This window comes from Copadichromis virginalis, linkage group LG7 (genome assembly GCF_057382275.1).
Source record: "Copadichromis virginalis isolate Kocher_CV1m ecotype Utaka linkage group LG7, C_Virginalis_male_GT1.1, whole genome shotgun sequence".
Lineage (NCBI taxonomy): Eukaryota > Metazoa > Chordata > Actinopteri > Cichliformes > Cichlidae > Copadichromis > Copadichromis virginalis.
Window position 1 is genome coordinate 14774510 of NC_140624.1, and position 26952 is coordinate 14801461.

Genomic DNA, 26952 nt, shown 5'->3' on the forward strand with positions numbered 1-26952 from the left:
GATTTGTCATAACTTTTCCGTTTTGTGGTAAGCTTTTCTTTGGCTGTCACTTCTTCACCCTGACCTGTCTTATTTGGCTCAGCAGAACTAAAATATATATCCTGCTGCTTTTACACACCACTGGCATAACGGTCAGCGATTCTCTGCGCGATCAACCTCTCATATGTTTAAGCTGCGGGAGATTTCACTTGTCATGTTTGCATAGTAAGCTAACGATTGATAAGACGATGTCAGAGGAATTGGTGCGCAAATTATCATCACTCACCAATCAGTGCTGTCGCTCTCTATACACAGTTTGCGTGATTGCAAAGTAAAAGCAAAAAACAAGCGCAAATTCAAACGGGATTTCAATATGTCACATATTGACAGTGGCTCATCGATGCCAATGACATAATTACCCAGCTACATTTCCGAAAGAATGCAAAAGCATTGACATATATTTTTCCTTCCTACAATAGCCCGACGGGCAGGGCAGATAGATTTTGGTAGCCTGACTGGAAAAATCGCTAACCCCGGGACGTCTGGCTAGCGATTTTGCGAGCCCTGTATCTGATTGAGGAATCACTCATCTTTGGAAAAGAGCGTTTATTACAGAGAAATGGCTCTTTCCAAAATAAAAGCTATACTATACGCTTCTTCTGGGCTATATTCTCAGCAGCATATTGTAGCGGGTCAGGGCTGTTCAGGGTTCTGTTTGTACAGTTATGTTTTGTTTATGTTGCCATAGTGACGGGTGACGCCCTCTCGCTGCGACGGTGTGTCCTTCCGGGGTCAGAGGGCGCCCTGTGTGTTGTTGCTGTGCGGTTGCCGCGCTGAGCAGTTAGCTAGCGGCAGTGTTCTTCTGCAGATGTCAATAAACGACTGTGCTCCCTGGCTAGCTCACGGGAAGCAAGACCAAACGACACCTCTGTCTCCTCCTTGTCTGAGCTCGCCACATTGGTGTCAGAAGTGGGATGATGGTGGCACCCCATGTTCTGACCCGAGTGACTTTTCCCCCGCCGGTCGTGACCGGCCGGTGAGCCAAAAGAAGGCACCTGGACATTTGCAGGACTTTATGTGGGGTAATGGGGTCGTCGGGGACGAGTGACCCCTTAGGTGGGGGCTATGTAGCGGGTCAGGGCTGTTCGGGGTTCTGTTTGTACAGTTATGTTTTGTTTATGTTGCCATAGTGACGGGTGACGCCCTCTCGCTGCGACGGTGTGTCCTTCCGGGGTCAGAGGGCGCCCTGTGTGTTGTTGTTGCTGCTGTGCGGTTGCCGCGCTGAGCAGTTAGCTAGCGGCAGTGTTCTTCTGCAGATGTCAATAAACGGCTGTGCTCCCTGGCTAGCTCACGGGAAGCAAGACCAAACGACACCTCTGTCTCCTCATTGTCTGAGCTCGCCACATTGGTGTCAGAAGTGGGATGATGGTGGCACCCCATGTTCTGACCCGAGTGACTTTTCCCCCGCCGGTCGTGACCGGCCGGTGAGCCAAAAGAAGGCACCTGGACATTTGCAGGACTTTGTGTGGGGCAATGGGGTCGTCGGAGACGACTGACCCCTTAGGTGGGGGCTATGTAGCGGGTCAGGGCTGTTCGGGGTTCTGTTTGTACAGTTATGTTTTGTTTATGTTGCCATAGTGACGGGTGACGCCCTCTCGCTGCGACGGTGTGTCCTTCCGGGGTCAGAGGGCGCCCTGTGTGTTGTTGTTGTTGCTGCTGTGCGGTTGCCGTGCTGAGCAGTTAGCTAGCGGCAGTGTTCTTCTGCAGATGTCAATAAACGGCTGTGCTCCCTGGCTAGCTCACGGGAAGCAAGACCAAACGACACCTCCGTCTCCACCTTGTCTGAGCTCGCCACAATATTAAACATATCAGGTCCCCATAAGGAGAATCATGTGCTAACGGCTGTCTAAATGACTCGGGTAAAGTTTGTAGCATGCATGCTTGTTGTTTTTGTCTGCTTCCACTTGTCTTTGCACTAGGATGATGTCAGTGTAAACGTGCAGTCATATTCGTTGTGTTCCCACTAGTGCAGTCAGCGTTAATCTCGTTGAAATGACGTTAACGCCACAACAGGGCAAATCTCCGTTAACACATTAACGAGCTAACTGCGCTAACACACTAGTTCCCACCCATGTAATTGAGCATTGCGTGGCACATCCAACATACTGTTTTACTTTAGTCCATGACGCGCTTACCTTCAGGGTCATACGTCACATGAAAACCAAAATAATTCCAAACGCCAGATCTGAATGGGGGGGGGGGTTCAATTTGCCATGTTGCAAGGAGAGCTTAACTTCTGTCTCGCTAGCTTGCCCTGTGCTCAGTTAATCTGCATTCGACTACTCCGCCTAGGCTGCACTGTCGAGCGCAGATCCACTGAGCGCTCAACACAGACAGCATCGTCAGAAGGAAAGTTGATAAAATAAATTAAAAATTTTGTATTGTTCGATACATATGCGTACCAAACCGAAAGCACTGTATCGAACGGTTCAATATCGATACGAGTATCGTTGCACCCCTAACAGATAGATAGATAGATAGATAGATTACTCTAAGATCTCTGTAGTGGCTCAGAGTGGGGAAAGAATCACAAATCATAATAATTAATGTGAGCGTCAGTATATTTTCTTAGTTTATGGGCTGTGATCAGCTGACGTGCTGCTCTTTGTGCATTTACACAACTGAATTTCGCAAGTTATGGTGGGTGATGTCCATCTGCGACACTAACATTATACTGTTTCTTTATACTAGACAGCATATAGTTGGTATAAAGTTGGAATTCAGCTAATTAATCTAAACATCATCATCTTAAATGGAAATTAGTCTACTTCATGTAAGCTGTAACTGACCATAAGCACCACAGCCACTGTGCACCAGCCCAGCGCAGTGCTTTACTATAAATTCCCCACAGTACTGTAAAGTAACCTCTTTATCCCATTTAAAAACTACAGAGTATTTTCATGCAAAGTTTTTCTTCCTTCTTCTTCCTCTCCTCTCCTGGCTTTCTTACATCTTTCTCCATCTCTGAATGAACTTATCTTGCCCTCTTTTCTCTCCCTGTGAAATACAGCATCTGGACATTTAGCTAGCAACGCACTGTGCGACAAGCTGCACACAAACAGTTTGTGTGTTTGCTGATGTTTGTTGAGCTGATAGAAACACTGAATTTGAAATTGCCTACCATTAAAAAAAAACATTACTTTCTTTATGCTCACTGCTATTCTGTAGCTAGCATGATGCTGAAGTACCAAGGCCACAACACCTACACTCACTCCAGCCCACTTTACAGGGAGTGCAGAATTATTAGGCAAATGAGTATTTTGTCCACATCATCATCTTCATGCATGTTGTCTTACTCCAAGCTGTATAGGCTCGAAAGCCTACTACCAATTAAGCATATTAGGTGATGTGCATCTCTGTAATGAGAAGGGGTGTGGTCTAATGACATCAACACCCTATATCAGGTGTGGATAATTATTAGGCAATGTCCTTTCCTTTGGCAAAATGGGTCAAAAGAAGGACTTGACAGGCTCAGAAAAGTCAAAAATAGTGAGATATCTTGCAGAGGGATGCAGCAGTCTCAAAATTGCAAAGCTTCTGAAGCGTGATCATCGAACAATCAAGCGTTTCATTCAGAGCTGCAACATCACTGGAGTGCCCAAAAGCACAATGTGTGCAATACTCAGAGACATGGCCAAGGTAAGAAAGGCTGAAAGACGACCACCACTGAACAAGACACACAAGCTGAAATGTCAAGACTGGGCCAAGAAATATCTCAAGACTGGTTTTTCTAAGATTTTATGGACTGATGAAATGAGAGTGAGTCTTGATGGGCCAGATGGATGGGCCCGTGGCTGGATTGGTAAAGGGCAGAGAGCTCCAGTCCGACTCAGACGCCAGCAAGGTGGAGGTGGAGTACTGGTTTGGGCTGGTATCATCAAAGATGAGCTTGTGGGGCCTTTTCGGGTTGAGGATGGAGTCAAGCTCAACTCCCAGTCCTACTGCCAGTTTCTGGAAGACACCTTCTTCAAGCAGTGGTACAGGAAGAAGTCTGCATCCTTCAAGAAAAACGTGATTTTCATGCAGGACAATGCTCCATCACACGCGTCCAAGTACTCCACAGCGTGGCTGGCAAGAAAGGGTATAAAAGAAGAAAAACTAATGACATGGCCTCCTTGTTCACCTGATCTGAACCCCTTTGAGAACCTGTGGTCCATCATCAAATGTGAGATTTACAAGGAGGGAAAACAGTACACCTCTCTGAACAGTGTCTGGGAGGCTGTGGTTGCTGCTGCACGCAATGTTGATGGTGAACAGATCAAAACACTGACAGAATCCATGGATGGCAGGCTTTTGAGTGTCCTTGCAAAGAAAGGTGGCTATATTGGTCGCTGATTTGTTTTTGTTTTGTTTTTGAATGTCAGAAATGTATATTTGTGAATGTGGAGATGTTATATTGGTTTCACTGGTAAAAATAAATAATTGAAATGGGTATATATTTGTTTTTTGTTAAGTTGCCTAATAATTATGCACAGTAATAGTCACCTGCACACACAGATATCCCCCTAAAATAGCTAAAACTAAAAACAAACTAAAAACTACTTCCAAAAACATTCAGCTTTGATATTAATGAGTTTTTTGGGTTCATTGAGAACATGGTTGTTGTTCAATAATAAAATTATTCCTCAAAAATACAACTTGCCTAATAATTCTGCACTCCCTGTAAACTCCCAGTATAAATGCCATAGATGATACATCTGAACCAAAATTCTAAGGAATTTTTCCAAGGAGTAGAAACTAAAGATATCTGTGTAAAAAAACATTTAAAGAATAAAAATAAAAAGTTGTAAGTATTTGTACTTTGTTACTTCCCACCTCTGAAAAAGCCCAGATGTATTGTCTAAAAGGTGTTGTGATGGATTCCAGGACGACAATAACTAATTATCCCTATAAGCTTACGAGAAAGGTCAAGGTTTCTTTATCACTAGCTGGATATGATTTTCTTTCACAGGATACTTCCGGGATTAAAGTCAAGTTATCATTTCATGATAGAGCTGTAATAAAGTGGTCTCGTAAATAAGAAAAGTTTACGCTGCATTCTTATAGGTACCTGCTGCTTGCTTAAAGAAATGCCCTCCAGCAAACACTTGTCTATGTGTGAGAACCTCCCACACGTACTTTGCTTTTGGCTACTTGGCAAGAATTAGTCAAGCAGAATGAGATAAAAGACAAACCAGTTTTTTGGAATAATGCTGGCTTTGATTGCTTTCTCATGACCTGTGTTTGTGTTTCTGTGTGTGCAGCAAGGTTGCAGCCCGTCCTCCCGAAGCCCTGGAAATAGCTTCAAGAAGGAAAGACCCAAGAGTGAAAGTAAGGGTTAAAAAGTAATCAGAAATTCCAGTTATGTTTTTTTCCCCCTGTTTGTTGTTTTTTTAAGAGGTAGCTGTTCTTGCTCTGACTTTTGTCTCCATCATATTTCCATGCTGCAGTGATAGAGGAGCTGCTGACTAAAATCAATAACAAGCAGCCCCCAAGGAAGTTGCACGTGGAACGACCGTCAGCCAGCGCTCAAGTCCTGCTCAAATCTAGCTCAAAGCCAGATCAAGTGACTGCATGGCTCAATTCAAAAGGCTTCTCAAAATCGTAAGTTACCCACAACTCTCACTAATCCACCAAATCAAAATACCTCCCTACGCCTTAAAAGCAGGGATAAACAACTCACGGCTTGTGGGCCAAATCATTTGTTAAGCTCCACATAGGGTGCATAACAAATTTTCTAATTCGCTAAGTAGATGTTTGGTGCAGTATGAGCCTTTTTTGCAAAGAATTTGCATCATCTCGCTCTGTGCATCCTTGTTCCAAGTAAACAGTAAATAAGTCAGTTGGTTTGAAAAGAAATAATTTGAAAGAAAGAGGATTTATTGTCTTTTTAATGTGTATTTCTTATATTTGATAAATATTAGGTCCTAGACAGCAACTTGAGTATCACTTGCTGAATTTCATGTCTTTACTGACCTCTAGTGGCTTAAAAGGTGTTAGCCTGGAGGTGTAGTCTGGTGCAAAAAAGCGATCTATTTAAGTTCAGACAGAGATGCCAGAAAGGAGTGATTAAAGGTTTTCTTTATTTTATGAACAGATGCAGAGTGGGGTGGCTGTGTCTGTTTGCCTTGTTACTCTGTAACCATATAAGCGTTACCACCTTGGCATATGTGGCTAGTTAGCATTTAGCACAAAGCTAAGCTGTGTCTAAGTATAGCAACATGTCTCAGTGAGCCTGTCACGTGACCCAGGTGCAGGAAATGACAATGTGAATAATATTATTGATGATACGTATCTTTTCCTGTCATGCTTTGTTATAATGGGATACATTTTTTTAAATGGTCCTTTAGCAGTGTGCTCTCTTTTGGAAGCAATGTTGTTTTAGTAAATACTGTCTTTTAATTGTGTGACTGTTTTCTGCAGAACTGTTGACTGTCTGGGGATCCTGACTGGGGCTCAGCTGTTTTCCCTGAACAAAGAAGAACTGAAGGCTGTTTGTGGAGATGAAGGCAGTCGCGTCTTCTCACTGGTCACCGTGCAGAAAGAACAGCTAGAGGTCAGTCCCCTCAGCAGCACACTGCTTACACAGCTGTTTCATTTGATAGATGTGCTTTCATTGCTGAACATCTGACAGCCTTTAGATGCTGTATGAAAAATGCCCACTTTTTAACTTTCAGTAATTTTCCAAGATTGTTAAGTCAAGTAGATGCATGTAAAATCTGTTGTCAGCTTTCAGATTCATAGTGATTCACGCTCTATACTTAATGTACATACAGCCATAAAAAGTGGATGTACTCACTGAGATGGAGACCGTACTAAGTAGAAAGAATTTGTCAGTTTAACATGTTCTTCATAATCACAGCTACACAAAAGTGTAATCAAAAAAGTTACAAAAAATGACAAAGTAGATTAATAACCTCAAATTACGAATGTAAATATATATTGCAATGCAGTGTGGTATATTCCTGAACCACCAACTGGATCTTTCACTGAGTTTATTCACAGCAATGAGATGCTGCAGAAAAATGTAAATTAAAAATGGAACGCGGTGTTTTACAAATAAGTTAAAGCCTATTTTAAACTGTTTAGTCTGAATAATTTGAAATTTGTAGGTTTTATCGTTTGCTGAAAATATTGTAATTTAAACAATAGGAAAATTTGAGGACTCTCTGTAGGAGAATGAAGAATTGAACCTCAGACAGCGCTGCATTGAAATGAACACAGTCGACAGCAAAAAGCAAAGATGAAAACGAGCACAAAAAGACTTCAAAGCAAACACCTCAGTGATTCTACTTTAGAAACATGAGCAGGTAGAAACTGAAGCTGCAGATTGACTGATCATCTGCTTGTTTATTGTTGAAGTTCAGCATCTAGCTGCTGGGCTGGGGTTGGCATTCACTCAGGTAATGTCACCCTGGGTTCTTGGCTAGCTTAGCGTTAGCATGGTGTCTGTGCAGGTGCCTCATTTAAAATGGACACAGGAACTTTGGAACTGTATTTAGAAGAAAACAAATCCTAAAGCTACTGCTTTGTAAATATATGCAAGTCTGTATATCTGACATCTTCAGCATCAAACGATATTTAAAGAGACACCAATGCTTCCTTTACAGCAGAGCGGTGGAACCTCAGAGCTGCAGGAGATCTTGACACGGCGGCAGGAGAGGATCGACTCCGGCAGCAAAGACTGAGCCTGTTGACCTAAACAATTCATCTAGTCATCTAGCTCCTTCACAGCTTTCTAAGTGCACCAGCTTCTTCAATCAATCTACAGTTAATTCTGATCTGCCTTGGCAAATACTGAAATATTGTGTATGTCTTTAATTGTATATTTATTTTGTATCATCCAACGTGTATGTTTTGAAGCGTTTTTTTCTTAATTGTGTTGCATTTTTTCTCTTTGTCTCCTTAAATTTTCTCAACAAAGATTTCTGCTAAACACAAGAAAAAAGGAGCTTATGAATTTACGTACACTTCGGTGTGCGTGTGAGCACGTGTATGCATGACTTGCATGTAATGTACATATTTGTATGAGCAGTGCAGTTAATGTTCATGCTCACCATCAACAATGAGGCTGTTTACTAAAATACCTTTAAAAAAGTAGATTTTAGCGATTGTGTTTTAAAATCTGTGCCAGAATGCTTGACATGCTTTCTGATATATGGCCAACTGTTTTCATGTAACTGTTTACAGGAGTTAAAAAAGAAAAAAAAAGATAGACATGCTCTGTGTTACTTCTAGCAGGTATCATTTTCTCAGCCTGGTTGGTTAATGCTCATCAACACTAAGTATTAAAACAAATATTCTTGCTAATCAGGTTTCAGACATTCTGGCAAACTTAGCAAGCAACAATTCTGCATGAAGATTTTGTCTGTAAAAGTGAGACGCTGCCATTAACATGTTCTTAGCAGCAAGGCGTTTTGCAGTGTAAGCTGCACAAGCACCAGAATAACAAGCAGTATGTGCAGTAGATATGTAAATCCTGGTAATGAATAAGTGGAGATTTAGAGAAACGTTCAAGCGGGTGTATATAGTTTTTAAAAAGACAATGATTCAAAAATGAATAAATAAACTCGGTCTTAATTGTATGTCTTTTGTCAGTATGGTTCTTGTGTTTGTCATTGGATCAATTTTACCAGAGGACCAGAAACAGTCAGCACAGTTTATTTATTGTAAACTGAAACAGAATAACAAGAGCTGCATTTTAAAGTGGTTACAATTTTAATTTTGACAGAAAATAATGAAATTAATATTGTACAAATAGTGGTTTGTGAGAAACCAGAACATCAGTGACATAGTAGCTCATCTGGCTCACATGAAAAATGTGACTTTGGCCCCAGAGCACCGTGTGTGTAATGACCAATTAGGACATCATTGATTATATTCTGAATGAAACTGTAGGAGGAGATGCAATTCTTCTCAATTTTGAATGGACGGATGGCCAACAGATGGCTTTACCTCACCACACCTTTGAGCAATAAAATGATCATGTTTTATCTGCCAAATTGACTAAACTGAAAAAGAATGGCTACTGTTGATCAAGACACTCAAAGGCAACTTACGAGAACCCCAGACTTAACAATAGCATTAATAAGAAAGGTCATTCCCCCACTAGTGGCTTGATTTTAATAATCAGACAGATACAATTAGTTGGGTTTTTTTGATGCAAAAATGAAAAACACTCCTTTTACATCAGTGAAGGAAATGCAGTCTGTTATTTATGGAGGTAAGCGTCGAGCCAGAGGTCTCCTGAGGTTTTCAGTGACCTGATGAAAAGAAAAAAAATAGGAAAAACAAGTAAGTGTCTGTGTGTGTTTTCAACCTCGTCAATGCTCCATTATGATAATACTTACGTGACAATATCAGCAAGGCCTCGCCACAAAGTTTTCTCCTGGTAAGGAATCCCATGTTTCTCACAGAGTGCGCGGACCTGTGGCGCCACCAGGTGGTAGTTGTGGCGCGGCATGGTAGGGAACAAGCTTGAGAGAGAAAAGAAACAGGAAGCTTCTGTCAGATATGATAGCGTCTGAGAATTTGTGTTTTAAAGTCTCTCTATGTTGCCAAACAATTTCATATTAATGACAGCTGTTAAATTATGAAGGCACTGGAACGATGCATGCAGACTGGGCTCCTACAAAAAGTTCTGTCAGAAAAACTGTGTTTACAGAATGTGACTCCATGTCTGTGTGTGTGTGTGCTCCCCCCCACAGAGCTGCCATTAGAGGCAGTTTCACAAGTGGTTAAATGGGGAGGCCTGACTTTAGCATGTGATGACACCACTCTTTCACCATTTTTTTCTATATTTACAACAAGCGTGATGCTTGATTCTAGTTCCTGATTCAGAGAGGTTTTATGGACATTTGCTGCTTGTGTCTGCAAAATGGTTGTTTCTATTTTAATCCTAGTACTCGACTTTGTGAAAGCACACTGAACATACATTTGTCTGCATTTGCTGCACTCATTTCACTTACTGGTGCTCGATTTGAAAGTTGAGGTGCCCACTGAACCAGTCGTTGAAGAAGGACTGCTCAATATTACAGGTGGATTGTAACTGAAGACGAGAAAAAAGCCTAAATAAGATCAATATTTGTGATACAGGGACATTTATGAGGATTGGGCGATGGAAGAATCAAAGTGTCCAAAACCTTTGCACAACCTTGCTGGTAAAATAGGTACAGGTACCTGAATAGTCAGCCAGTCCTTGTGCTTTTCATGATCAATGTCCATCGGTATGTGATTCATCTGAGTCACCCACACAAACCAGTGACTCTCCAAAAACCTGCAAAATGAATAACAACATGATAACTTTCATTGTAGAAGGGATAACGGAAAGAATAGAAAAAAATCTTCCTAATAAGGTATACTACAACTGATAGGACCAGGTGACTCTTTCACCCAGAATCTAATCTAAGACAGTGTAACAACTAAAGTATGCCTTATTAGGAAGAGCAATCACATAATGCTTTGGTTAATTCTCTTTCTAAATATTTACCTGACAAAAAAAAAGAGCGCCACTGAGCCAAACACGCCGTATAGAGGTGCATAATAGTAGAAGTAGCGGAGGTAGTATGTCATGGCCCAAGCCAAATCCTTCACAAGACAAGAACATTCATATGATTTATATAATGTCTTACTTAACAAGAGTCATAATTCATCACTATCGTATTTGTACAATTGGGTCCATAATTTATTGGACATTTTTTGTAGTTTTGCCTCTGATCAGAACACAGTGCAGCCCTTCATCTGTCATAAGAGGTTTAACAAAAATGTTGCATTGACTGTTTGGGAATTACAGCCATTTCATACGCAGTCCTTTATTTTCAGAGGCTCAAAATTAAACTAACAAACTACTTCAATTTTATTTAATATAAGCAATATTTTTAGTACGTGTATGAAAATCCTGTGCAGCCAATGACAATTGGAAGATTAGCATAGATGCTCTGCTATCCCTTTACTGTAGACACCTTCAGCTGCTGTCTGCGTCACTTTCTGCCTCCACTTTTGTCTTCAGTAAATGAAAAGCTGCTCTGTTGGCCTGAGATCAGGTGACTGACTTGAGGAATTTCACATTCTTTGCCTTGAGAAACTCCTGTTTCACTAAGCACCAGTGGGGATACTGGCAGACATACAGGTTCATGCATAACACTGCCTTCACCATATTTGACAGACAATTGGGTTTCTCTCCTTCTCCATACTTTTCTCTTCACATTATTCTGGTACAAGTTCTTCTTGTTTTCATCTGTCCAAAGATTTTTACAGACCTTTGCAGGTTTTTTCACATAATTTCTGGCATAGTCTGGTCTTCCAGTTCTTAAGCATAATCTGCTGTATGTATCTTGTTTTAAACCCTCTGTATTTTCATTCACAAAGGTGTGTCTCGATCACAGACCTTGACAATGATACTTTAACTTCCTCGAGCGTGTTCTTGACTTGGTTAGATGTTTTACGGCTGTTTTTCGTAACCATGGAAATAGTTCTGCCATCGTGCACTTCAGTTGTCTTCTGTGATCTTTCAGGTCTTTTGGTGTTACTGAGCCGGCTGTCCACTCATTCTTTCTAAGAATATGTCTCAAATCATTGATTTGGGCACTCCTAAAGTTTTTGCTGTCTCTCTGATAGGTGTAAATGATGGCCGGCCTCCTTCCCTTGCAGTGACATCAGTTTGGGCTTAATATTTAAAAAACAATGAAAAGCTACTAAATGCTAGTTCAATATTTGAAATGAACTTTGCTTTTCGTTCTTTTATCTGGTTAATTTGTCACAGAATAATCAGTTAGTAGTTTAAGCCTCTGAAAATGAGGAGAAACTGTGTGTTTGCTACCACCTGTGCTATTCTGATTTTACTGTAATGTTTTTCTTTAGCACTCTAAGCTCACGTTTCCTTTGCTAGGCTAAATACAGCCTGATACATCAAATGGAAAATAATTATACAAACTGCACTACACCACTCAGAGGCTGAGAGCTTACCAGCCAGTATCGCCGGGTTATCATGGTGTGCATTATATTAAAGTTGTAGAAAACTGGAATGAGCAGCGGAGGTCCCACTGAAAGAGAAAAAAAAAGACAAGGCTTTTTAAAACAAAGCTGTCATAGTTTTTTATTCTTGTTAAATGACTCTGAAGAAACATACAGAGAAAGAAGTACTGGTGTTGGTGATTGTAGGGCATGTGCTTGATCTTCTTTATCCCGTACTGTAACACAGAGGTAAACAGAGGGTGATGAGAAGTTGGATCATATGACTGAAGAAATTAGAAACATTAGTGCTGTGCTACTTGCCTCCACTGGTATAGTCTGTCCAAGTACAAAGGTGTCCAGCGTGTTGATATCGGGGTCCTTGGTGAAGATGTTGGGTTTAGCGTGATGCTGGAAATGTCTGTGATTCCACCAGTTGGCCGAAGCTCCCTGAGAAAATCGATCTTTTAATACCTGTGTTTAATTTATATGAAAAGAATATAACTGAGAGAGGTTACCTTTAAATGACCAATGACAAACTTGTGGACAGCGTGGTTCCAGGTGGACTTTTTGAAGACCGACAGGTGACCAAAGTCATGCTGCAGCCATCCAGCCTGCGCCTAAAGAAGTAGCAAGCATTATGTGATGTTTTTGGCTGGTTTATTCTGAGATTCTACTACAATAGAACTAATCCTCTTACTGACGAAGGTTGAGGATTAGTTATCTCATTATCTCAAACTTTGTGTTTAATGTAAGCATCCACCTTTGTAAAAGTGTATATGTCAGAAAATAAGGAAATACATATTAGGATCCATTTAAAGTTTATGTCTGAATTACCTGAGCGGTTGCTAAAATCACCGAGCACAGTAAGGTGGGTATCCAGCCCGTCCCACACATTGAAACAAGCATCCATCCGAGGGCTTCTAGCAGCACGATGTGACCGAGGTGGAGGAAGAAAAACAAAGGCTGACCTTGAAGCAGACCCTGCTTCTCTACCTGAGCTCGCAAGGTTTTGAAATCCTGCACGATGGCTGCCTGGGTTCAGAGAAGAAGAAACAAACAGTTCTGTAAAGCTGAGAGGATGTTATGTACTAATGTGACACTTGTGAAATCAAGAAAAATGTTTGCATTTTAGCCGTTTTAGGTTTTGATTCAGAGAAACGAGGCATTAAACCCGGCAATGAAACCTGAGCATCAGGAATCTCAGCTGTTCCCAGCACTGTAAAATGCATGAATAGGAATTCAGATCTGTGAAAAGGCTGGCCTACTTCTGTTCCGCATCTAAACAAGGTCCTTTATTCAGGGAATCAAAGGCTCACATTTTTGTCTTGGTCCTGACTTGGCTCTGTTGCTGCCAACTCTCCAAGCAGCAGCGGCTTCAGAAACTTTTGCACGAACTTGGAATCAGGATGAAAAGCAGTGAATGCCTCCTGAAAGAGAGAAAATTGGAAATGTAAGCTAGTAGAAATTATTTAGTGGTTGAAAATAGTTTTGATCCTTCTGAGGGGTCACAAAATCAAAAAGAAACCTCTGGTAAACATACTTATGTATTTGCAACCATGTTGCGTAAAAACAAGTTTACTACCACCGGTATTATTTTTATTTTTCATGAATCATTATTCATAAAACCTCAAAGGGGAACTCTCGTTCTGTTAGAGCTCCAAAGAATGAATAGACATGTAAGGAGTGGCAAAAGGTCCAGGTGTAGACTGTAGACTGGTGTGTAAACTACTTTTCATGCAGGACATATTTAAAGTAAATATCAAGTGAATCAAATTAATTCCAAGCATGTTTTTCTTAACAACAGCATTCACAAATATATGCAGAAAGAAAGAGACACAGTGGGAGAAAGACTTGCTGGCTTTGTGTTGTAGAAGGTCTAAATATTCTTACAGCCATGATCAGTATCCATAAAAAATTAATTAGTAGGTAGTAGATAGAAAAAGATCAACTGATAAAATTAAATGCCAATTAACAAAACAGTAAGACCACTAAGAACAACCGAAAGATAGAGAAAATGTGTGTCTTAAGATTAAGATAAAACTGTTAACACAGAGTTGATCTCTGATAGGAGGTCTCCTCCAGAGGTGTGGAGATGCATGATCTCCCTTACTCACCCCAGAACAGTTAAAAGTGTTTTTTCTGAGGATCTAAGAGATTATTACATGAATGAAAGCTCTGACAGAAATGTTGGAATGACTATTTAATACCCAGGAATGTGTCCATTTCAAGTATATTAGTAACTATACTTGCCAGTACGATTAAGCAGAGTAAAAAGTAGACTTAAAGAGTTTAAATAGTGTCCAGTGCCATCTGCTCTGTGGAGCCATCCATGGATCCAATTCCAGTGTTTGTACAGCATGTGTTTTTTATGTTTAATATATTTGCTTATATCGGTAAACAGGATTTATGAAAGGGTTATATAATATGAAAAGCAATGACCTCTTTTGAAAGTATCTTTTAGACATTTTTAATGTCAGTGCCACTTTTTACCTTGATAAATAAAGGATATATAAAATTCCCAAAAAAGTTTCTTTGTACCTGACAGCAATGTTTGTTTCTGGCTCAAAATGAATCGATCATAGGCCAATAAGTCATTTACAGTCGTGTAAATACCGGAATTTTTTTAACCGTTTAACAGTTAAAAAAACAAAACAAAAAAACCGTGGTCCACCTCCAACACGTTCTCACTCCCAGAATTGTAGTTAATCACAATATTTAGGTGGTATTCATAAACACCACAACTTTCATATTATTAAAAATAAAATAAAAACAAGCAAACATAAATGCACAAGCCCGTGCATTCTGAATTTATTTTCAAGGAAAGTACATAAAACATATAAACGTAATATACCGTGGCATCCTCTCCAGCATAGTGGCCGATGACGCGAAACCCTCCTGGATGCCTTTTGGCCCAATGAGTGATGTTGTAAACCTTTCGATCGATGACCAGCCATTGATCATTCCTGCTGTTGTGGCTCTGCACTTCCTCCCAGGTGTAAACGCCTTTAGCTTTCCCACTGTCCGGCTCTCCCGGCACCGTCTGCTGGCTTCCACGTCCCATCCTCACCGCTGCCTCTGGTCTGAATGCACCTGAGCTCTAAAGTGCCAGTCCGACCTGGGTGTAAAAAAGGGGCCCTTTTAACCGTTTACGCAAGGAGCAGCACACGCAGGGAAGATGTAGTTTGATGCTAGTGTTTTCTTGAGTTTAATACACCGAATGTAGCGCAAGGAAAACAAAGAAGAGTGCAACATCCTCATTAATAATTCATGAGATCCCACAGCCTCCAACTGAAGCTGCTGGTGAAGCAAAAGCTCCAAGATTTTGTGTCGACATTAAACATCAACCTAGCCGCCAGATGCATCGATACTCAGCACATAAGTTTGTTTTATACGTGAATGCACAGGCTGGAAAAAGTCCAGTCGAGGTTAACGTGTAAAAACCCAACACAAAAGTGACTAAAGCGCCACCAAAACGGATTAATCGTCCCACAACTGAACAATTAAACAACAAGGGTGGGTGTCCGTGCAGGCAATAACACGAAGAGGATGAATGTTAACTTACAGCATCCGGCTTTCAACTTCTTCTCATCGGGTTTCAGTCACAATAGAGCGGTTAAAAAGGTTCAGTTCCACTTTATGTAGCGATCATCAAGTACAAACTCCAAGCAGATCATTCGAGGGTGTCTGGGCCAATCGGCGCTCAGTATATCCCCCCCCGCTGGCCAGGGTGGCCTCAATAAGCTCCCTGCACATTTTCTAATTCAGAAAGGGCAACCGGTTTAATGGCTCTAACTTTGTTTGATGTGGTATAAGCCATTTGTTTCTCCCTTCTTCTTCTTCTTCTTCTTCTTTTTAAAAAAATACAGTGCAACCAACGAATTTGCAAATACAATAAGTGAAGCCTCTTAGTGATGCCTGATGTTACTCCTTGTCCAAGTTAATGGTCGATGAGTCAGTGGGTTTGAAAATAAGTCATTGGGAAGGAAGGAAGAGGGGTCCCTGGTCTTATAATGTGCACTCACTTTGCATGACTATCATTTGCTCATTGTCTTTCAGAGAAAGCAATTTCAGTATCATTCCCTGAATTTGATGTCTATGCTGACCTCCAGTGGCTTAACTTGCTATCTTTCTGCAGGGTATCAGTGTGCAGATGTACTCTGATACCCTGTAATAGTACTGCTACTGCTGCAATAAAGCAATCCGCTGATCAGTCTGCGCCTTTTTAAGTTCTGACTGAAATGTCAGAAAGGAGTGATTAAAATCTTTATTTCCGTGACAGATGCATACAGCGTGGCACAAGGAAAAGCAATGTCCATTGGTATGGTACACTGCCATAAAAATCTGCCTATGCTAGCACAAATTACCACTTAAAGAAATCCAGCTGTTAATAATGTTATTGATGGCATCTTTTCTTGCCATTACCTGTCACTGTATCCTAAAAACTTTGCATCTATAGCATACACTTTCTGTCAGAAGTGATCGTGCATTTAGGAAACTACAGTTTAATTTGTGATAGACTGCAAATGATTGGCCTGACTGTATTTTCTGCAGGACTGTTGACTGTTTGGAGGTCCCGACTGGAGCCTGTTGTCCCTGAACAAAGAAGAAGTGGAGGCTGTGTTTGGAGATGAAGGCTGTCGTGTCTACTCATAGGTCACTGTGCAGAAAGAACACAGGTCAGTCACAAACATCTGTCAAACTGCTTACACAGCTGTTTAATTCATAGACGTGCTTGTTTGTTGAAAAGCTCAGAGCCTTTGGATACTGTAGATACTGTGTGAATAAGACCCACATTCAGACTTTCAACAATTATCTGAGCACGTTAGGACAAGTAGATATACACAGGTACATAAAAACACAGGTGTCAGGTGTCAGAGTCTTAGTGATTATAGATCATCACTGAGCACACATTACATCTTTGAGGCAAAGATCAGTAATCCAGTGTGATACGTTTCTGAATATTTTACTGTTTATTCTCTAGTTATAACATACCCTATATCAGAAACAAAGTCAAACTTAAATTTTGAGTCCAAATAGGTTTCATTTTGTTTTATTGATCTCAAATGATTATTTTTGTTTTTATTTCTTTCTTTCATGAAAAAATAGCCCTAGAACCTCATTGTGTAGCTCTGCTGTTAATAACCATGATTGGTTTTGAAACGCCTGTTTGAACAACTCACAACCGGTAAGATTAATTAGCAACATAACCTCTCAGAGATGTGGAGAGAATCAGATAAAAACGTGTCCACCATATGGTCTTGGTAAGCAACTTAAAAGTAACGTAAAATTATCACGATTTTGCAGCGTTTCAGCATCACTTAGCAAGAAATGCTTCTGCATATTGTTGTTTTTGTCATTAAAAGTGAGATTATATGCAGCATATATGTTGCTGCCGTAAAGTGTCATTTACATTGAGCTTTTTGTTGGAATGTGTTTTCTAAAATAGATTTGGTGACGGTTTCTTTCAACACGGTTTCTTTATTGTATACTGAAAGAGCAGAACAGAAGAGCTGTATTTAAAGTTACACAAAGTTGCACGTTAGACAGGAGATAATAAACATTTTAATATATAGTTTGTTGTTTGAATGAAAACAAATTATCCTGTTTAATCATTCAAATATTATCACAAGATAGAAAAATGAAAACTCATTTTAAATGAGTCACAGGGGCAAGTTCCACAACTGTGTTTATAACATCACACCGCTGCTGATCAAGATATTCTTAAGGCAACTTAGGAAAACCCTGTGATCTATAAAAATCAGCAAATCTGAAAACCAAAGTAAGACTTAACAATAACACCAATAATGAGAAAGATCCTTCCCACAATTTCGACTGAATTTTAAACTTGAAATGGATACAATCGCTTTCTGATGAAAAAGAGAAAAACGCTTCCTCTACATCAGTCAAGGAAATGCCGTCTGTTATTTATGGAGATATGCATCGAGCCACAGATCCCCCGAGCTTTTCAGTGACCTGTAAAAGTCCAAAAGAAAAGTCAATCTTTCCATAAAAGAAGACTGAGCCATGCACTGTATTTACAATCTTTCTAACAGTCTGCACTTACGTGACAATATCAGCAAAGCCTCGCCAAAACGTTTTCACCCGGTAAGGAATCCCATGTTTCTCACAGAGTGCGCGGACCTGTTGGGCAACCAGGTGGTAGTTGTGGCGCGGCATGGTAGGGAACAAGCTTGAGAGAGAAAAGAAAGAGGAATTTTCCCTCAGATATGACGCCATGATTCACTTTGATGTAGGCAAAGAGAGAGTTTCGTGGATCTTTAATGCTTGTACAGTTTTGTGCAAATGTCCTGAGCTACTCCTCATTTCTTTACGTTTTGCTGGGAAAATGAATAATAGGTCAATAATTTATTAAAAGATGCATAAATAAGTAGTTTTCGGGAATAGTTATCCAGACTTCTAGAAAGACATTCGAAGCTTATTTTTGGGTGCTGCTTCACTGCTTCAACAATGCTGAGGTCTGGGCTCTGGGGAGTCCAGTTGTGTTGTTGTTCTGTGTTTCACTGCACTGGGACTGTGTGTGATCATCATTATAAATGCAATGGTCAATTAGATGTTTTTCGTGGAAAACGTGTGATGTGGTGAATCAAAATCTGACTGTTCTTTTCTGTGTTCATAATTCCGTCAACTTCAACACTGGCTGAAATGCAGCCCCAAAACATGACAGAGCCTCCACCATGTTTGGATGTAGACACTCGCTGTTGTGCCTCTCTCCTTCTTCGATCGTCACTTGTCATATTGATGAGAATTTTGTTGATCACTCAGTAAGACCTGTTGTCACTGATTTTCAGTACAGCTCTTGTGTTATTACCTCAGCCTTTTTTTCCCCATGCTTGCTTAAAAATGAAGTCTCGACAGCCACCCATCCACTACCGGTAACAAAGTGCTTAAAGATACAATGTCACAATAGTTGTTTGCTAAGTTGTTTGTTATACATAGACGCTTGAGTTCCTTTTTTTAATGCTCGAATTATTCATAGGTCAGTATTAAGTAGTTTAACAAACAAAGAAACGTTCCTCTGAGAATAGTCAACTGATATTGAATAAAAAACCCGAAAACCTTAAGAAACTGTTGCTGAAGACCGCTGTAAAAAGTTGCAATAAAGTCTGGCTCCTTTTAAGCAAAATATAAAGGTCATGTTATGGAGTAACGTGATGAGTTGCTTTTTCTGATGATTCACTTTTCACTAACAAACCCAACACCGTTAACAGTTAAGTGGCTTTATAAACAATAAAATATTCTTTTGAAAATGATCAGGGACAAAGGAGAACTATTGCTCAAGAACCTTTATAAAAATTACAGGGAAGTCTGGCTCATTGGAGGGAAATTCACTAGCTGCGACCACATTATCATTTAGGTTCAACTCCATTTCTAGACGGTAACAACAGATGGTGCACGCATGAATGGAGGGTGCGGTTTTTGGGAGGACTCAGAGGGGAGTGGCAGCCACTCCCAGACCAGACAAACCCCCATGTACGAATGAGAGGCGAATAAATTGGAAAAGGGAGGCAGTGTGAGGCAAAAAACCGAGAACAAACAGCTTGTCGTACAGGCGGGTCATATATAGACAGAGAAGGGGAGTGTATGAGGTGTAGTCCTGTTCCTGAAATTCTGATAAATTATCTCAAGACATTTGAACAGTATTGTATCTGTAGAACAACTGTTTCTTATCTAATATCAGTAATCGACTTTGAACTCTCAGCAGTGTGAGCATGCTGAACATACATTTGTCTGCATTTGCTGCACTCATTTCACTTACTGGTGCTCGATTTGAAAGTTGAGGTGTCCACTGAACCAGTCGTTGAAGAAGGACTGCTCAATATTACAGGTGGATTGTAACTGTCAAAAGGCCACGAAGGAGTTAATAAAAACATAATAAAGGGAATGTTTTAGTCATCAAATGTCAGCAGTGCCTGCTGGTAAAAGTAGTACAAGTACCTGCATGGTCAGCCAGTCCCTGTGCTTTTCATGATCGATGTCCATCGGTATGTGATTCATCTGAGTCACCCACACAAACCAGTGACTCTCCAAAAACCTGTAACATTAAAAACAATATAATACTTTTGATTGAAAAGATGCTATAACATGATGCTAAAGAGTACCACAGTCTGTGTTACAGTTTGAGTCAGTCTGTTAATTGGTAACAAATCACGAGTTAATTATTTACATATCAGTAGTATTAGGAAGAGCATTAAAAAAATTTGGTTGACTTGTTTTATAAATATTTACCTGACAAAAAACATGAGTGCCAATGAGCCAAACACGCCATACAGCGGGATGTAACAGGAGAAGAATCGAAAGTAGTACGACAAGGACCACGCCAGATCCTTCACAAGACAAAAAAGTTCATTTTATCCTGATAATTTCTGCTTAAAAATAATCTTAATTCACCATATTCTTATTTTAAACTTATTCTGTTTTCACTTTAATGTTTTTTCTTTAGGCCTTATCCTTAAATATTTAATTTAAACGAAACTAAACCATCTGTAGCCTGACAGCTTACCACCCAGTCACGCCGGGATATCATGGTCTTCATTATCTGCATGTAGAAATAAACTGGAATGAGCAGCGGTGGTCCCACTGAAAGAAAAATACAAAAAGATTTACTTTAAAATTGCAACATTGTGAAATTATAGTTTTTATTCTTCTCAGACAAAACATACAGAGAAAGAAGTACTGGTGTTGGTGATTGTAGGGCATGTTTTTGATCTTCTTTATCCCGTACTGCAACACAGAGGTAAAGAGGGGGTGTTAAGAAGTTGGACCGTATGAATGTTTGAAGAAATCAAAAATATTCGTTTAGTCCCGCTTGCCTCCACAGGTTGAGTCTGGCCAAGCACAAAGACATTCAGCATGTTGATATCGGGGTCCTTGGTGAAGATGTTGGGTTTAGCGTGATGCTGGAAATGTCTGTGATTCCACCAGTTGGCCGAAGCTCCCTGAGAAAATTGATCTTTTAATACCTGTGTTTAATTTATATGAAAAGAATATAACTGAGAGAGGTTACCTTTAAATGACCAATGACAAACTTGTGGACCAGGTGATTCCAGGTGGACTTTTTGAAGACCGACAGGTGACCAAAGTCATGCTGCAGCCATCCAGCCTGTGACTAGAGAAGAAGGAACAGCTGTTATACTGGCCACATACAGCCAGAGCCTGTGCTGCAGGTGGTCAATTTAGGACTACGTTCCATCACTGGACTCGTAAAAAGACAAGAGCAGGAATCGAAACTGAGTGCTTAGAGGGTCTGAAACCCAAGCTTTGCCCCACAGTGCAGCTCCAGAAGCCACCTAAGTGTCCTTATCTAGAGGACCTTGAGCTGCCTGAGCCACAGGACGTAGAGTCCAAACTGTCCATTGACCCTTCACCTCTGGCCCCTGGTGGATTCAGCCGATCTTGGCCACCTGAGGAATCTAGTCCTCTGCCAGTTACGAGCCAAGCCACCAGAGATGTCCCTTTACCTCCTGCCATGCCTCAGGAATGGTCCAGTCTCTGTCACAGGCCTCCGTGCCCACCCCCTGAACAACTCTGTGTTCATCCCTCTGCTGGGGCCCTGAATTGCTTCATTTTCTCTGTTGGTCCATGCCATCCCACAGATCTGAGCCTCGGCCATGCTGCCCCTCTGTTTCAGCCAAATGAACAGCTACCCTGTTCTACTAGCCCCGAGGCCTTGTGTTGTTGCTTTTTGTTTTTCATCCCTGGAGACTTCCATCACCCATTTGGGTCAGCTGAGTTTGTGTCAGGTGGGGATACACTGTGTCATGGACACTGAAGTTTTGGATTATTCCTTTTGTTTTTAAATTCTTGTATTTTTGGTGTTTTTAATCTTTTGAGTTTTGTACATAGCAGTCATTTCCTGGTGGGTTTCTTTATGCTTTTGTCTTTAGGTGTTTTTAGTTTTTTGCAAACTATCTTTTGCCAAGATGAAAGTTATAGTTCATATTCAATTTCCTGAGTTTTAGTTTATCCTGCATGTGTTTCCCTGTTGTTTAGTCCCTGTCTGTGTTACTTGCAGAAATGCATACTAGGACCCATTTAAAGTTTATGTCTGAAAAGTTCATGTCTCAATTACCTGAGCAGTTGCCAGCAAAACTGAGCAAAGTAAGGTCAGGATCCAGCCCGTCCCCCACATTGAAACAATGAGCCATGGAAGGGCTTCTAGCAGAATGATGTGACTGAGGTGGAGGAAGAAAAACAAAGGCCGAGCTCGAAACAGACCCTTTTTCTCCACCTGATCTCGTAGAGTTTCAAAATCCTGCACGAGGGCTGCCTGGGTGCAGAGAAGAAGAAACAAACCATTCTAAAAAGCTGAAAAGGTGATGCACTGATATCACATTTGTAAAAGTGTTTGTTTGTTCAAGGTAACAAAACCTGACCATCTAGAATCTCAGATGCTCCCAACACTCAGCACTTCATAATTAACAAAACAGATCTGCTAATTTTTTAACTTACATTTATTTCACAACATCACTCACATGTTATCAATAAAAAAATAAGGGACTTTAATTAAAGGCTCACATTTTTGTCCCGGTCCTGGCTTGGCTCTGTTGCCGCTAACTCTCCGAGCAGCAGCGGCTTCAGAAACTTTTGCGCAAACTTAAGATCAGGATGGAAAGCAGTGAATGCTTCCTAAAAAACAAAGAAACAAGCAAAAAGAAAAAGAAAAAAAGAAAGAAAGAAATTTAATCAAAAACAAAAAAGTTTTCAGATCCTAAAAAAAACTGTTTAAAGATAAATTCTCACATGATTTAATTGTTCATAGTAATGCCACAGCATTAAAGCAGCAGTGTTACCATCTGGCAGACGTTACAGGAGCCTGTCTGCTCGGACTACAAGACTTAAAAACAGTTTTTACCACCAAGCCATACACCTCAACCACAACACTTAAACACACACACACACTCCACAGGACGCACTCTAGTGATGGGATTTCCGGCTCTTTTTAGAGATCCGGCTCTTTCGGCTCGGCTCACTAAAAAGAGCCGGCTTTTTCGGCTCCGAACCGGCTCTTCAGGTTGTTTTGTTGCTTTAATTAATTTATTATTCACAATAATATAAAATTATGCACAAAAGGAATTACTAACGTAAAAAAGTGGTTTTATTTATATATGTTTATATATAAATATATGTGGTGGCCCCTAGAGACAAAACACGTACAAACTCCAAAACACATTTCTAGCATGAACTGAACTTCCAAAGCAGAGCTACTAGATCACTTAAATTACACAATTGAAAGCATGTGTGTATTGTTTGTGTATTTATACACAAGCACTAAAATATATTCAAATAATTTAAAAAAAAAAGTTCATCTACCTGTTACTACCACACACCAAATCCGGTCGTTGGTACTTGCTGGCTTGTGTAGCCACTAGGTAACAAAAGCTCAACACTGCGCCCAGCATCCTGGAGCACTTCTGTTGTCTTTTGTACGTGTTTTGAGTTTTTATGTGCTTCTGAGTTTTTACGTGCTTCGGAGTTTGTACGTGTTTTTACATGTTTTGGAGTTTTTACGTGTTTTAAGATAAGATAAGATAAGATAACCTTTATTAGTCCCACACGTGGGAAATTTGTTTTAATCAATTTGGAGTTTGTACGTGTTTTTACGTGTTTTGGAGTTTGTACATGCTTCAGAGTTCGTACATGATTTGAAGTTTGTATGTGCTTTGTCTCTAGGGACCACTGTAAATATACTTTTATTTATTCACGCCACATAAAATGTAATAAATAAATCATATAATACAAAAATCAACTATTCACATTTCAACTTTTAACTATTTAAATTTTCAGCTGTTTCCTTTTACAAATTTAAAGTGAAAACAACACAAAACACTGCAAAACACAATTAAATATAAATTATAATATGAAAACAAAAAGAACATGCACATTCTCTGTCATATGGGCCCGCATGAATCCGCACTTTCTGAATCCTTTATCATCTGCAACTGAAAATAGTTGTGGATGATTACTATACCTTTCTAATGTGAAGTTGTTGTCCCTGGCTCTCTTTCTCTCTCTCTCCCTCTGGCTCTGTTCTTGTGCTACTGAGTGTAACTACCGCCCCTCCCCCCTCTGCCCAGCATAAAGCACAAGGCTCGCGTGCAGAGTGAAGCGGAAAAAACAGTGCGAGACAGAGGGTGAGAGAAAGAAAAAACAAAAAAACAAACCCACGAGCCCTCACGGCTCACGATAAAGAGCCGGCTCTCGTCGTTCACGTCAAAGAGTCGGCTCTAAGAGCCATTTCGTTCGCGAACGACCCATCACTAACGCACTCAGAAGCTACCCTGCAGCTTCACAACTCTGTTTAATCTGCACTGGTCACTCCACTTTATTGTTATTGATATTTATATTTAAAAAAGTGCAATACTGTAATTTTCTGCTGCTCATTCCTGTGCAATATCCCATCTGCCCTCCCGTCATATTTCTTTTCAAGATTTTCTTATTTAATCAATAGTGTACATATATTTATATTTATAGATTCATATATATTTAGTCATCTTTTCTCTTTTACCATGTCTCTCTAATATTTTGCTCTTTACTATTTTTCTATTTTTTTAATTATTATTTTTTATTATATTTTCTTCTACTGTACCTGCTGCTGAGTGACTGCTGCTCGTCAAACACATTTCATTGCAATGTTGACCCTGTGCTAACTTGCATATGACAAATAAAACTGAAAACTGAAAACTGAAACAGCAATTCATTGCTGTATAGCAAAGCTGTGTACAGTCATAGTTGAGGGGTTTCAAATATGGGGGCCACCCTCACACAATGAGACAAAAAATGAATATTGACCAGAATAAAATGGAAAACAAGCTTCTGCATCAGTTCTGTACTTGTGTCAGTATTTTGGAGTTTCTAATATTTTTGTTCTTGAACAGTTATTTAGGGCGTGTGTGAAAGCCCTTTCTGTCACAATTGCAAGGAACTTATCAATATGCGAGGAGTGCCAGGGGACTAGCACAGACACTATGTTTTGTAAGAAATGAGAAACCACTGAGTTTTTATCTCTAAAATAAAATACTAATAAGATACTCTTTACCCTTCCAATGTTGCAATAAAATCTATTTATTTATTATTTCATTAATTGCTGTCAATTTGAGATACTAGAAAAGTCAAGTCAGAATAGAGTAAAATAAATAAATAATTGATAAAACAAATAACTAAATAAACGACAGCTCTGAAGAGTTTTCTTGAAAAATGTCAGTAGAATGTCTCTTTCAGTGTTTTGGAGCTGCCACAAAAAAAAAAATCATGAACTGCTTTATCCGGCTTAACGGTAGAAGGTTGCTTTGAGGAACTGAGAGATCAAGAAGTATTAGGAGCAGAGAAGTCAAAGGAGCTTGGAAAGAAAAGCGTCTGGACTTCTTTAAGTTGCTTGAAGACGTTTCACCTCTCATCCGAGAAGCTTCTTCAGTTCTAAGGTCAAATGGTGGAGAGTCCCAGATATAAACCTAGTGGGAGTAACCCCCCACAGAGGGACAAAAGGACCCCCTGATCCTTTTGTCAGGGGGTCCTTTGACTACGATGACCTGGATGACTGAGAGCCTTCACAGACATACTAGGAGCAGAGTTTGGCAAAAAGGATGAAACTGCTTTTTAAACTTCAAAAATCTGGACTTCTGGATTTTTCCCCCCTGAAAAGTGACAGTGGAAGTGTCAACCATTCGTATATCCATTTATCCTCTTTCAAATGTTCCTCCATGTCTGGGTCACGGGGAGTATCAGGTAATGTTTCGTGAAATGAACGAAGAGAAACCTACTTTGTCATTTGATGTCTTTCAAAATAAAATCACATGAAAAAAAGCACAAGTCTGTATAATGAAAACGTACCGTGGCATCCTCTCCAGCATAGTGGCCGATGACTCGAAACCCTCCTGGATGCCTTTTGGCCCACTGAGTGATGTTGTAAACCTTTCGATCGATGACCAGCCATTGATCATTCCTGCTGCAGTGGCTTTGCACCTCCTCCCAGGTGTAAACACCTTTAGCTTTCCCGCTGGCAGGCTCTCCTGGCCCCGTCTGCTGGCCTCCACGTCCCATCCTCACCGCTGTCTCTGGTCTAAATTCACCTGAACTCTAGAGGGTCAGTCAGCCGCAAAGTTTCACACCTGGATGTAAAAAGGGCGGATTCAGGGAGGAAAACTCATAGGGTGGATGTTACTGGTATACTGTTGCTTTCTTTAGTTTAATAAGTTGACTGTGGCACAGAAAAACAAAGAGGAGTGCAACATCACTAACTAATAATTCATGATGAAATCCGAATACCATCTTTTGGAGCTACAGTTGAAGCAGGTCGGTTTTCACCCACTGACTTTGCGTCATTCGTCTTTATCGGCATTAAACGCCGATCTAACTGTTAGACGCACATTTTCACTTAAAAACAGGAAATCGAACAATATTGAGGACACAAGTGCGTTTTATACGTGAATGCACAGGTTAAAAAATAACTAGTCAACGTTAATGTGTAAAATCTAGACACAGAAATGACTGTAGCGCCATGGAAAAAAGCGTTAATTAAATAATTAAATAATAGCGGCAGATAACGGGCGGCTGGCTGTGCACGCCAAAACATGAAGATGATATTTACTCACAGCATCCAGATTTTAAACCAGCCTCCCCGGGTTTCGGGCACGTTAAAAGATCGATTCAGTGAGCTCAAGTCCTTTTTACATAACAATCATCCCCAAAAACCCATCCTCTGCCTTCCCTATACGCACACCATTTCATCCACGCACTCCTTCTGTACAAACTCTGAGCAGATCATTCGAGGTGTCTGAGCCAATCGGCGCACAGTACATTCTTGTCCCCTGGCCAGTGTGCCATAGGCTCAATAAACTGCTCGTCTGAACAGTGCAAAGTCGTTTGAGCGCACAGACGAAAAATAGTTTTAGTCTGGGAGATGTCACACACAGTTTCTGACAGTTTCTGATTTGATAGAAGGATTAAAGACACGGGAGGTCTTTA

General features: G+C 40.3%; 3 protein-coding genes across 6 annotated transcripts in view; 1 reads left to right on the top strand and 2 right to left on the bottom strand.

Moving 5' to 3' along the window:
- eps8l2 (EPS8 signaling adaptor L2) overlaps window positions 1–8603 on the top strand; it is a 29236-nt gene extending 20633 nt beyond the window's left edge. For 3 of the 4 annotated variants that reach the window (XM_085461980.1, XM_085461978.1, XM_085461981.1), the window contains 4 exons: window positions 5283–5349; window positions 5469–5622; window positions 6442–6574; window positions 7629–8603. In XM_085461980.1, the coding sequence (XP_085318106.1) occupies window positions 5283–5349; window positions 5469–5622; window positions 6442–6574; window positions 7629–7706 (432 nt within the window). In that variant the 3' untranslated portion in view covers window positions 7707–8603. The remainder of the gene's footprint in view (window positions 1–5282; window positions 5350–5468; window positions 5623–6441; window positions 6575–7628) is intronic. The other variant, XM_085461979.1, reaches the window with a different exon arrangement.
- Window positions 8604–8663: 60 nt separating this feature from the next.
- Window positions 8664–15780, bottom strand: LOC146704685 (acyl-CoA Delta-4 desaturase-like). The gene is made up of 13 exons (XM_085461983.1): window positions 15533–15780; window positions 14822–15085; window positions 13287–13397; window positions 12805–13002; window positions 12486–12587; window positions 12292–12417; window positions 12146–12206; window positions 11983–12059; window positions 10508–10605; window positions 10198–10294; window positions 9987–10066; window positions 9369–9494; window positions 8664–9281 (listed from the first exon to the last, which is right to left on the bottom strand). Exons 2-13 carry the CDS (start codon window positions 15029–15031, stop codon window positions 9230–9232), a joined length of 1338 nt encoding a protein of 445 aa, XP_085318109.1. The 5' UTR covers window positions 15032–15085; window positions 15533–15780; the 3' UTR covers window positions 8664–9229.
- Window positions 15781–17428: 1648 nt separating this feature from the next.
- On the bottom strand, window positions 17429–26743 carry LOC146704686 (acyl-CoA Delta-4 desaturase-like). Its single transcript, XM_085461984.1, has 13 exons — window positions 26580–26743; window positions 25819–26096; window positions 22507–22617; window positions 22061–22258; window positions 20996–21097; window positions 20802–20927; window positions 20652–20712; window positions 20492–20568; window positions 20218–20315; window positions 19927–20023; window positions 19748–19827; window positions 18035–18160; window positions 17429–17943 (listed from the first exon to the last, which is right to left on the bottom strand). Exons 2-13 carry the CDS (start codon window positions 26026–26028, stop codon window positions 17892–17894), a joined length of 1338 nt encoding a protein of 445 aa, XP_085318110.1. The 5' UTR covers window positions 26029–26096; window positions 26580–26743; the 3' UTR covers window positions 17429–17891.
- Between the last annotated feature and the right edge of the window lie 209 nt (window positions 26744–26952).

What these genes read in the sequence shown, in the direction of transcription:
- LOC146704685 (XM_085461983.1), bottom strand. Translation starts at nt 15,031, where the DNA reads ATGGGACGTGGAAGCCAGCAGACGGTGCCGGGAGAGCCGGACAGTGGG. An exon ending in AACTTTCAAATCGAGCACCA is followed by an intron (nt 9,495 to 9,986) that starts GTAAGTGAAATG and finishes TTCTCTCTCAAG; the next exon opens with CTTGTTCCCTACCATGCCGC. An exon ending in GGCCTTGCTGATATTGTCAC is followed by an intron (nt 9,282 to 9,368) that starts GTAAGTATTATC and finishes TCTTTTCATCAG; the next exon opens with GTCACTGAAAACCTCAGGAG.
- LOC146704686 (XM_085461984.1), bottom strand. Translation starts at nt 26,028, where the DNA reads ATGGGACGTGGAGGCCAGCAGACGGGGCCAGGAGAGCCTGCCAGCGGG. An exon ending in TATCCCGGCGTGACTGGGTG is followed by an intron (nt 20,316 to 20,491) that starts GTAAGCTGTCAG and finishes TGTCTTGTGAAG; the next exon opens with GATCTGGCGTGGTCCTTGTC. An exon ending in GGCTTTGCTGATATTGTCAC is followed by an intron (nt 17,944 to 18,034) that starts GTAAGTGCAGAC and finishes GGACTTTTACAG; the next exon opens with GTCACTGAAAAGCTCGGGGG.